Source organism: Formica exsecta, unplaced genomic scaffold (assembly GCF_003651465.1).
Source record: "Formica exsecta isolate Colony F162 unplaced genomic scaffold, ASM365146v1 scaffold581, whole genome shotgun sequence".
NCBI lineage: Eukaryota > Metazoa > Arthropoda > Insecta > Hymenoptera > Formicidae > Formica > Formica exsecta.
Genome location: NW_021853075.1, coordinates 113214 through 125226, shown reverse-complemented (window position 1 = coordinate 125226; position 12013 = coordinate 113214). Strand labels below are relative to the sequence as shown.

The 12013-nt window shown below is 34.0% G+C and overlaps 2 protein-coding genes across 8 annotated transcripts in view; one reads left to right on the top strand and one right to left on the bottom strand.

The window, feature by feature from the left end:
• Nucleotides 1–1969, top strand: part of LOC115242231 (ATP-binding cassette sub-family G member 1-like) — a 19315-nt gene extending 17346 nt beyond the window's left edge. For both annotated transcript variants that reach the window (XM_029818368.1, XM_029818369.1), the window contains exons 9-10: nucleotides 279–535; nucleotides 946–1969. In XM_029818368.1, coding sequence (XP_029674228.1) covers nucleotides 279–535; nucleotides 946–1284 — 596 coding nt within the window. In that variant the 3' untranslated portion in view covers nucleotides 1285–1969. The remainder of the gene's footprint in view (nucleotides 1–278; nucleotides 536–945) is intronic.
• Nucleotides 1970–2432: 463 nt separating this feature from the next.
• The window catches only part of LOC115242226, a 17989-nt gene continuing 8408 nt past the window's right edge, over nucleotides 2433–12013 (bottom strand). Inside the window, exons 1-12 of one of the 6 annotated variants that reach the window (XM_029818345.1) lie at nucleotides 11685–11900; nucleotides 9834–10624; nucleotides 9549–9754; nucleotides 9063–9412; nucleotides 6507–8968; nucleotides 6198–6380; nucleotides 5801–6100; nucleotides 5523–5714; nucleotides 5202–5315; nucleotides 5009–5101; nucleotides 4730–4856; nucleotides 2433–4364 (exon numbers count right to left, since the gene is read on the bottom strand). In XM_029818345.1, the coding sequence (XP_029674205.1) occupies nucleotides 4755–4856; nucleotides 5009–5101; nucleotides 5202–5315; nucleotides 5523–5714; nucleotides 5801–6100; nucleotides 6198–6380; nucleotides 6507–8968; nucleotides 9063–9412; nucleotides 9549–9754; nucleotides 9834–10607 (4776 nt within the window). In that variant the 5' untranslated portion in view covers nucleotides 10608–10624; nucleotides 11685–11900 and the 3' untranslated portion in view covers nucleotides 2433–4364; nucleotides 4730–4754. Of the gene's footprint in view, nucleotides 4857–5008; nucleotides 5102–5201; nucleotides 5316–5522; nucleotides 5715–5800; nucleotides 6101–6197; nucleotides 6381–6506; nucleotides 8969–9062; nucleotides 9413–9548; nucleotides 9755–9833; nucleotides 10625–11684; nucleotides 11902–12013 lie in introns of those variants that run through there. The other 5 variants (XM_029818346.1, XM_029818341.1, XM_029818344.1 and 2 more) reach the window with 5 other exon arrangements.

Here is a 12013-nt window from a genome sequence, read left to right as displayed (position 1 = left end):
TGTGTTCTTCCCCCAAATTCTTTTTTTTTTTGGGGGGGGGGGGGAATATCGTCCTTCTGACATCCGATAAATATTCAACGTGTGTTTCAATCATTAATTCACGACAGAATTCCATGTACAGTCTCACGTGTCGCGTGAAATTGACGGAGAACGTTCCAGAAAGATTACATAAAATACACAAAATCTACGTGTATATGAATGAGGACACGCAAAATCATAAGCAGATTTCTACTTAAATTGTCCAAAATGATGTTCATGTGCGATCTTATCTGTTTCAGTTCCACTGGAGATGCAGATTCTCACGAGGGAACACTTTAACCGTTGGTACCGACTAGCACCATATTATATCAGCATACTGCTTATCGAAATACCTTTTCAAGCAGCCTGCGCGGCGACGTATCTTATCGTGAGTTACTGGTTAACCGGTCAGCCCATAGAGACGAATCGTATAATAACCTTCATGATAGTCAGCATAGCTGCCAGTCTAACAGCGCAGGCATGGGGTTTCTTTATTGGCGCTACCACACCAATTAAGGTAAACTTCCTCCGATGCACGCAGGTGCTTTTTTCCCTAAAAAATGTAACATATCATATAAATACATATATATATTTAATTATACAATTATTCTGGATTTAGAATTTCCAAAGTAATTCTGTGGATTTGCAGATTAAAAAAATTAGATTCGAGCGTTTGTATATATCCATTGATGTGTATAGATCTTATAAATCCGTAAATTCAATAACGCGAGTATGAATCCTTGTGTCGCGCACATTTGCAGATATAATTTGCGAATGTAACATGAATCTGAATATTTCTCTGCGAATGTGCACATATCTCTGAATCCATTGAGAACTATATACATATAGATTGTGTACGCTAAAATATTTAACTTTAGATATTCATAGAAGGAAAAAAGAAATATCGAACTTGATGATTCTTTGCAGATTGCGGTCTTTGCCGGTCCCATAATCGCAGTGCTGTTTTCCATTTTCGGTTTTTGCATACGTTATGTAGATACCCCGCATGCGTTTCGTTGGATGTTCCATATATCGTATTTCCGTGCCGGCTTCCAAAGCCTGCTATACACTGTATACGGATTTGACAGGACGGACTTGAAGTGCGACGAATTTTACTGTCATTACAAGAAACCCACCAAGTTTCTCGCAGAGATGGATATCGTCGACGTAAACGTGGTAAACAATTTGATATTGATACTTGGTATTGGTGTACTGATGCATCTTTTAACTGCCAGTGCGCTCTGGTGCAAGCTCAACAGGAGATGAGCTAAATATATCTCATCGATACAGTATTGCATATGGTTTCTACAAAAAGAGTGATGTTATTTTGCAAATTGTGAGAAAAAAATGTGGAAATATTATATATAAAATATTTAGTAGATACTTTGTTGGAAAAATTAGCACTAGAGACCATTAAGCATAAGTGAAAGAATCATTAAAAGAGGCAAAATTATTATTTCCGCTTGATTTTGTCTCATTTTATGTTCTATAAATTTTTTCTTCAAATCGTTTTGTTTTCGAGGACTTTTTAAGCTTTATAGTAAAATTATTTTAAAATATCGCAATTCGGAATTCTTTTGCTTTGGTTGCGCGTGCGTAACAAGACGAAGCGATAATATAACCGAGAATTAAGATATGATAAGATTTGTATAAAGCTGAGTGTCTGTAAGTATGTGTACATAAGCCCGAGTGATATTAAAGGGCAGACATACACGATACAGCGTATCTGTATGTGAGCATTGCTATTATAATTTAGATTCATATCATGACATATTTAAAGCTTTAAGAATGTCCTAAACAATATAATTGTAGTGCTAGTTTGTAAATTTTGAAATGTTTATTTAATTTACATTTTTTTAGTATTATACCTATGGATGCATAAAGTTATCTAAATTATCTATATAAATGTAAACATTTTTAAAATAAATATATACATTTATGTATGTGTATATGTATAGGTATCTTAGAGAGCTCGCATGGCTCAAAGTATAATGCAAAACACATCATTGTTCATTGCTAGCTATAAATGTACATATCTTAATTAATCTTTCAAGATTAATCACGATCTTGGATAATAATACTTTATAATTATACATAATGTTTGCATAAATTATAATGTACATAAATTACATCATAATACAGATATATATATATATATATATATATATATATATATATATATATCTGTGCTATGATGTAATTTATGTACATTATAATTTATGCAAACATTATGTATAATTATAAAGTATTATTATCCAAGATCGTGATTAATCTTGAAAGATTAATTAAGATATGTACATTTATAGCTAGCAATGAACAATGATGTGTTTTGCATTATACTTTGAGCCATGCGAGCTCTCTAAGATACCTATACAAGGCATATCTGTGGAAATCATCTTGAATAATCAGTTTTGCTTTAAAAATTTGTTTATTTATATGACATTATACGATATTTCTTTTTATAGAGTCTATATAATAAAATTTATGTCCAGTAAAAGCATTTGAGCAATTACTGTAACAAACTGACAGATAACTTACTGTAGGTATATTTATACTTCACTTTAAACTTAATTAGAATCAATACACATGAAGATATACTAATATATTCATTATTTTTTGATTATAAAGAGCACATACTAAACGACTAAGCATTACCTACAGAATAATTACTTTTATCGTATTAATAACAATCATAACAATAATCGCAGTCTTGTTCGTTACTCGTATATTAACATAATTCTTGAGGATATTTCTGTTGCATGTCATTTATGTGTATATATATATGTGTGTGTGTGTGTGTTTGTGTATGTATATATATATATATATATATACATATATATATATGTAAGTGCCATAAACCGCACAAGAGTGATATTGCTATTGTAGCTTCTACAAGGAAGATAATACTGTATCTTTTACTAACTTATTTTCTCTTGTAGCTTTAAGTTTTAAGTATTAAAACAGAATAAAAATAGCGACTAGAAATAAAATTAATGAAAGACTTAACAATGTACATAATTTTCCACAATGGTAATTACATGGATCTGAAGCAATTTACATTACATTACATTATTATTTTATGGAATATTATATGTGATGATAAATTGTGATGTGAAATTGCATGTTTAATATACATGTTATAAACTTTGTAATTTTTATATACATCATTGAATGTGAATATAAATTCTAATAAAACTAGAATAAATATTTTTTAGACGACATAAAACAACTTTATAATTTTTGTTTTAATTTATCGTTTTCCCTTAAATACAATCTAAAATTCTGTATAATAAAATAATAGAAATAACACATAATAAACACTCTCCCAATTCTTTATAGAATTTTATTGATTTCTATTTGGATGGACTCTCTATATTATGTTAGTGAAAAAATGATGAGTTATTGACAGAAATTTATTATTTATAATTTCAAAAATATCTCAAGAGTATTATAAAAAATTGTTAAACTCTTTCAATCTTTTTCAGCGCTGTTTAGATATTTGATTTTGACAAACACAAGACTTGTATAATACGATTACAACATTGCAACTCTAAATATTGACATATTTTTTTAAATAAAATAATACACTAATTATAATATCATTAAAATCATGTCGCATTGTTTACTATGGAAAGAAGACATAGGTACTTGTACACTTTAAAAATATTTTGGCATTTGTTCCTCATTGATATATATTGTATCATTTTTTTGTACGGTATATTGTTGCATCGTTTTAAAAATGTTTCTAACTTATATTTTGATGTATATTAAACATTGAATCTCTTGTATTATAAATTGCAAAACGCTTTGATTTACAAATAATGCTTCATCATTCAGTGATGCCCAAATATTTGAAAAAGTTGAGAAACACATCATCGATACACAATCTATTTAAACGAACCGATGGCACTAATGAAAAAGATATTAAAGATATATCTAAGAATTATAAATCTGCAACTTTTTATTTACAATTTAGATGTATGTTTTCTTCCTGTGAAAGTGAGAAAAAAAGAGTAGAATCATAAATTTTGGAACTCTACTTAAATTTATGTTTCAAAAATTATTTTTTTATTATTATTTTTTTAAAACAATATACTTTTTGTAAGTACAATTTAGTTTCCGAAGCAGGTCGAAAGGATTTTGTCCAAAACTGCAATACTTAAATATCTTTCATTGATGCCGTCGAAACAGCAGTTATAAATAGAGTACAGCGAGGCAATTTGGATAGTGAAGCATTTTATTGAATAATATTAAGATTTAACGCACGTGCTTGGAGAGATGCTGTATTGTTTGTTTGAGCGATGCGATGGAAAGTCTTTCAAATGTTTATGCTTTGTTTAGTGGCGCTATAACAATTGTAAAAAAATTGAAAATTAATTTTATCCTATTCAAATAATCCCGCCGTACCCTATATTATATATATGTATAAATAATACTAATATTAATAGCCTAATTTGTATATGGAATATATCTCACAATTATAGACACAATACTGCAAATTAATAATTTAACATGAATGAGACATATAATTTTTATTGAAGACATTAATTAATTAAAACAAAAATGATTAAATATATAAGAAAAAAGTAGTTTTTATACCTGATGAAAATTGAAGTTAAGTTATTAAGGAGAAGACACATAAAATTACAATTAGAAAATATAATTTTTATGCCTACTATTTACAATATAGGATTTTATATACTGTCTTTACTTAAATTTAAAAGTTATATCTCTCCTCAATCGTAAGTTCTCACTGAATGTTTCACTTTTCTCTGCGCCTCCGTTTCATCTTCTGTACCATAAAGATGAGATCGGTGTTTCATTTCAGTCGCAACAGACTTTAATAAACCAACAGAAAAACAGAGAAATAAACATAAGAATATAACGTAGGTGTTAAACAGAAGAAGGATAAAATATATCAAAATGAATGAAATAAACCACGTTGATAGAGATACTATCCATTATGATAGTAATCTCAGACTAAACTCACCAAACGAGAACGCACTCTTTTTGGCATATCTTCTTGTAAACTGTGAATTTCGTTGCGCCTTAAAACGAGTTGCGAACCGTCCTCGAAAATCACCTAAACAGAAAGATCGCGCAATTCGTTATTAATAATTAAGCGATTAATAAGGAATAAATTCTTATCAAATCTTATATTCATAATATCAGTGTTTACTTACAGTAAACATTATCCGATGATTTGTACCTTCAAAGATACCATCATACGTTTGTCCATCTGTCCAGTTTACAGTCACCGCGGCTCCGAGTGGCGGTGTATTTCCAGGATCATAATTCTAAACAGAGAAATTTCAGTACAATATAAAGTATATTTTTCAAAGAATATCATATATTTTTACTTATATATATATATATATTTTTTTTACAACAATTTTTATTTTAATAAGCTTCAGACAAAGAATAGAGCAGAAATAAAACTGTACAACTATAGACAGAGAAAGAGAAGTTAATAATTTGACAAAATAGACTGCACAAAAACTTACGATTATGTCAGAGGGAAACAAATCATCGCTAAAACTGTTATCGTTAAATGTAACCATGTAAAAAAGAATATCCTGAATAGATTCGACTTTGGCTTGATAGTATCTGGTATTTCGATGTTTTGCCCAAACGACTTCACCTTGCCGTATCTGCGGTATTTTTTCCTTGCCTTCGTCGTGCCCGTTACATGTTACCTGTGGATGGCGTAGATTAAACGTTAACATTTTACCGTGCAATTTTATGTAATCGTGTATCTTACGATTATTAGATTGTATTGTACCTGAAGTTCCTGCGAGTTGTATACCGGTATAATAAATGTGGCACCCGCTGCGAGACCACAAGACGGATGAAACACATTGGTACATTGATTACATTTTAAGCACGCTCCACCATCCTGTCCGCAAAAGCAACATTTCTTGTGACACGAGTCCTCCATAATCGTCAATACGTTGATGGGATCTTTATTTATGGAATCTTTGAAAGTGGCTCCTGGTACCATAAGCGTGCACAAGATGTGTGCCCATCGACTATCGCTAGTGCGTTTTAAAGGACCGCCGAACATCGGGCACAAACAACACATCTAATTTGTCGTAACAATAGAGCGAGATTAGACGAAACGCATGTTTGACGAGATAAAGAGAGAGAAAAGAAAATAAAACAGATTTTTCAACACGTACCACATCGTTTCTACCGGCTTTACATCTGTCGCAGGCCCAATTTCGGATATCCTTAGGTAATATAGTTATACCGTAACAGGACGCGTGAACAGTCACGTGGCACTCTCTACATCGTAAGAGTTTATTGTTTTCCGGCTCCAAAGCCTGTTCCTTGGAATTGGCCGCAAAAATACTGGCGGACACCTGATATGTGTATATATATAAATTATTCATTCAATAAGATATCTTTGCAATTTATTGTGTACATTTACATTGGCTTCAATTGAAGAGAGAAACGAGTTAATAATTATTAAACATTTTTTTTCTCACCCATATCGGCGTGCTTTCAGGTAACGTGGTCGATTGGCAATACCTCCAATCAGGTGGCATTACCCTGCTGCTTCCGCTCGTACACGAGGCAAAAGTGGCGCATATTGCACAATGAGAGACTTGAGCGCTCCAATAATTATTGAACGCTCTCAGCAGATCGTTATTTGGTACATTTGGATAAATCATCTCCGAAATGTGTCCCGGTATCATCGACGTAATTGGTTGAGAATTACCACTGGATTGCGTTGATATTGCATCGGTTGATTGATTTGTTGTAACTTCAATCGTAGGAACAATAGACGCTGTTTGTTTTTTCCTCGTCGTAGATTTCTTTAACTTTTCTTTGGGCTTCTTTCTCAAGATAGATATTTGTGTTTGTTTCACATTAGATGAAGATAAATGCGGATGAGTATTAACTGCCGTATTTATCAAACCTTGTAGCTGCGCTTTATTATCGGATATACTTGAGCTTGATATACTTTCGCTCTCGCTAGAGTGCATGAGATCATCTACAGCCGATTTCTTTTCAATCAAAGAATGCACATTTGGATATATAGTGCTTTGCGCATTCATAACTCGCGATAGAACGTTGTCCGCATTATACACATTATAGGTCAATGCAGGTACGTCGATAGGATGATTAACTTGCGTTCCGATGGAAGTACTTGCGATATTTGTTCGAGGCGTATTCATAAATGCGTTATTGTTCGACTTGCTACTCTTCGAAGATGATTTTTTACGCGATGTTTGCCCTTTTTGCGACTTTTGGCGCGATGTACTTTTGGTGGTAATTTTTTTCAAGCTGTTTGGAACAGTTGCGTACGCAGAATTCGCAACAGTCGACGTAGTGGCAGTTTGCAAATACATCATGCTATTAGGCGCGATTTGAGAATAATTACACATGGCGGGAGAGCGATGTGGCGATATAAACGTATTTGTTTGTGGTAATACGTGCGTTTGTAATTTTGGAATATGGATAAAACCACTTTTATTCACCGTGGTGCCAGTAGACGCTTGAGCTGAGAGAGAAACGTCTCCCGAATGACAAATGAACGGACTGTTTTTCCAGAATATCTTTGCGGATTCCTTGGAATTATCCACTGTAGAGTTGACCTTTCCCAATGGTCTTTTCAGATTACTATGCTGATTAAACATCAACGGAGACTTCACGAAGGCATTATTGTTAAAAATCAAAGATTTTCCTTCTGAAGTAGAAATTGGAGTAATGGCAGTACCAGGTGGAAGTTGGTGTGAAAAATCCTCCAACTGCGGTATACTTTTAGGTGTATTATCATTTCCAATATGTGGTACTTCTAATTCATTCTGCAAAACCGGAGGGTTGGAGTGATGGAAAGTTGTATTTGGGTATATTACACTTGCAGATGAGATAGCAGATTCCGATTCTGATAAAAGCGTAATATTTGATACATTCATACTCGCAATCGAGTTCAATGAATTTTTTTGACTTATAGCAGCATTTTCAGGCTGTGAAACTCTCGATGATAACGGTATGTTTAATCGAGGCGCTTTTATCAGATTCTTATGTTTTATCAATCCATGTTCTGTAGACGTTGCTGCAGTTTTGAGCTTTGCATATGTATCCTGTTTCATATGAATAACATCTTTTGTACTTTCATTTTGATATTCAGAAATTTTTTGTACTATAGTATCATGATTCCTATTTATAGGGCATATTGTTTTGCAAGTGTCACTTTTGATATCTTTCAACAAACTACTTGTCGTTCTATCTCCCACTGTGCTGTTCATTAGTATTTCTGTGCCTTTGTCATCACTGCAGCCAAAGTTTGTCATTTGACCACTATTGGTTATATTTATGGTAGTTTTATCCTTTACATTTGTCATACTGAGCTCATTACCAAGTGAAATAATATTTCCAGGCAATGTATTGATTTTTCCTTGATTGTTAGATATATCTTTTACAGTATGAATGCTATGAAGATCAGGTAGCGCCATATTTCTATGTTGCACATTGTCATTTGAAACATCTAAAGTCGATGTGTGAGTATAGAGTGATATATTATCATGTCTGGATTTACTTTTGAACGCATGTTTCAATCTTATTTTTTTCTGCCCACTGTGACTCAAATGCTTTTTTCTCCTTTTGGTAGATTTGTCAACAACTTCAGGAAAATCTATCTTAAGAGGATCTTCCACAGGATCATTTTCTATTATAATATTATCATTATAACTTCCTTGAATCACAGGAATTTCGTCGCTATTTTCCTGGGACATGTCTTCAAAAGTACTTATGTCATCAACTTCACTTTTTATTTCAACTTTAATCACTTCCACATTCTGTGTATCAATAACTTTATTGGCTTCCTTTTTAGATTTTGATTCAATCTTCAATTTTTTTTCTCTACTTCCACTTTGCTTTCTCTTCTTCTTTTTGCTCTTCTTGCGATTGTAACCATCGTCATACACAGACGCCTCATCAACATCTAAAATAAAAAATATTTCAGATCAGTAAAAAAGAAAAAGTGGATGGATCTATACCTATTAGATTGATTAAAATAAAAATGTACAATATTTTACCCATTTCTCCTGCTTTTAACCAGATATCTTCTAGAACCTGCAATTGCTGTTCGTCCGGCTCCTCTATTTCTTCAAATTCGAGATCTTGCAAAGCCTTTTTAATATCCGGAGGTATATCCGCACGATTCACCAGTTCTTCCATATTAACAACAGGATTTGTGCCTATAATCTTTTTCTTGTGAATCATATGACGTTTATTTTTTGGTGCTGCATTCAGATAGCTCTGCGGTAATTGACCATTGCTACTGTTGTTACACAATAAATCCATTTGTGACGGCATTGGTGCAGCAGTTTGTCTAGGATCCTCAGGATGGGGACCAACATCTTCACCACGCAGCCATAAATCATACCTATGTTATTGGAATTAATATCAAGTTATATACGATAGTCTGCTATAGTAAATATTTTAACATATATGTAGTGCATGTTATGTACATAATCATATAAAACTGTTAAATAATCTTAAGCAAAGAGGTATCTACATACCTCTCTGGTTGAAAGCGTTTGACAAAAGTATCCATAGATATTTTGACCATATCTTTACTACAAGAACACTGTGTAGCTCTCTTCCCATATTCTACCCATCTAGGTGTTGCAAAGTTGGTGGATTCAGCACAATTAAATCCATGATTAAAACCAGCATGATAACCATATGGAAATGTAATCATTATTTCTCCAGCTTCTTGCGTTATCTGTAAAAATGAAAGCCGTGAAGTAGCTAAGAACAATATCTGGAATTTACAATTGTGGCATAAATGGAGAAATACTTGCCTTGTTACATGGAATAGAATATTGTCTTAGTATTTGAGGGGATATCAGAGACATTTTGTGACGCAAGAAGGCCTGGCAACTCTGATAACTCGATGGAAAAAAGCCGCTAGCTAATCTCTCCAATCTTCGTCCGTGTTCCGGAGGTATGGCGTACCACGTCTTGGGTGCACCAAAATGAAGATAATTTATAGAATAAAGATCCATATCCTCCGTGTGCCAGGCGAATGTGGTTTTCCACATTCCAAAATACAGATAAGCTGTATTGACACCGTCAATGGATATACCATAGTCTTTGTTAACATAATCCAGAATCGTTCCCAAGTGATTGATATTCCACTCCTTTACTTCTGGATCGGTCAAAGAACCAGATACGTCTGCACCGTATATCGGCGCTACGTACGTTATGTTCTTCCAATATTTCCTTTCCAGATCCTCGTAATCAAAGTGACGAGGAGTTGCATAACGTTCGGAATTGGCCAATTTACTATACTCTTGGATGGTCATTAATTTCTTTTGAATATTGATCTGTTGATAAAGGCCTTGCTTTCCAGTGACAACTTGACAGATTGGCGCTGGGATAGTGAGATCTAGAGCATCTAGGTTGTAGCCCCCTTTCCTCGGGACCCATTCTGGTGGCGGTATCACTTTTGCCAAGCCTGCTTTATGAGCTCCCTGACTCTCCATATATTCCACATATTTTGTGAAATTTTTAAATTCCTCATACGTCGGTCGAAAGACCTGTATGCGAGGTATTCCTCTTGAATTATTTGCCATTGCTGTATTTATTACTACTGCAAATCAAAGATAATTTTGAAAATATCTAATGAAATATATAGTAATCAAAAATAATTTTTAAATAACTTTAGTAGTACTGCAATTATTTTTTACTTTTATAGTACTACTATTATTTTTTATCTCTTCATGTGATTATGTATAAAAAAAATGTATAATGCGTATATGCCATGAAAATTTGTTTAAAAAAAAATATCTACTCTTTTTCTCTTCTCTTTCTTAATATATTAAAAAATATATCACTCCTGAAGTTTTTAGGATATTTTATTTCAATTTCGTTAGTAATTGTATTCTTATATTACAAAAGCAATAATTCGTTATATTCCTTAAAAAAAAACGAAAATGAACACCGTACAAAAATTTATTGATCTGTATCTAGATAAAACTAGCATCATTTTAATTCGATTTAGCAATTACTTCGTTAAATACCTATATGTATATTGAAAAACACTTCTGTCACGATGTATATAAACGATCGTTACGATGCATTTCATTCATCATGGCTCGTACGCGAATATACACGCAAGTGGGTAACCGTACATCTCAAAGAGTCTTCAAATCACGCGAAGCAATTGTATAAAAGTATCGAGAAAAACGGATAGCAGTTATGTAGAAGGCAAGAAAGAAAAACGAGTGGAAGGAGAAAAAAGCGAAAAGAATGCGTGCACGCGATTTATTTCCCCGGTAACACTTCGAAATCATAGGTAAGTTCGATGTTTTCGGAACGAAACGTGTGTGTGAGGGCGGCAGAGGAGAAGGGGGAGCAGAGAAAGGGGATCCATAAACAAAATGGTAGTTATCTATTGTTACAGGATTCTCTCCCTCGCACGACGCAAGGGATCCCCTCGACTCTCGATCGCGGATCGGGGATGTTTGTTCCGCGATTACCTTATTCCTCTTGCGGAGTATCTCCCGATCGGGAGCGAACCAGGGGATGACGAAACAAACGGGGCCTCGATCGGGGGATCGTGATCGCGGTGCGGACACTCGAGGAGAGCCGAGACGGATAACAAATCGCCCTTGCGGCGAGCGCTTATTACAGGACAGACGGGTACTTACACACGCCAGATGTACGATCACCTCTCCTGTATCAGTAGCATCGTCCTTCACGAGAAGAGATGCCCCGTCGATCGAAGTTAATCGCGCACGATTTTTGACACAACACACACAAGTTTTGGATGCAGCAGCGGATGAGCCGCGCAGCGTCGTCGCCGTACGCGCAGTGAGGTGGCGCTCGCGTCGCTCTCGCGACTGCTAGCGACATCTGCTAACGGCGTGCCAAATTCGAATATTCGCCATTTGTCACGTAGGCCAGCATAGGCGGATGTTGAGTCAATTTTCGCTAGAGAATCCGTGGTAATATTTATAATATTAAATAATAATAATAT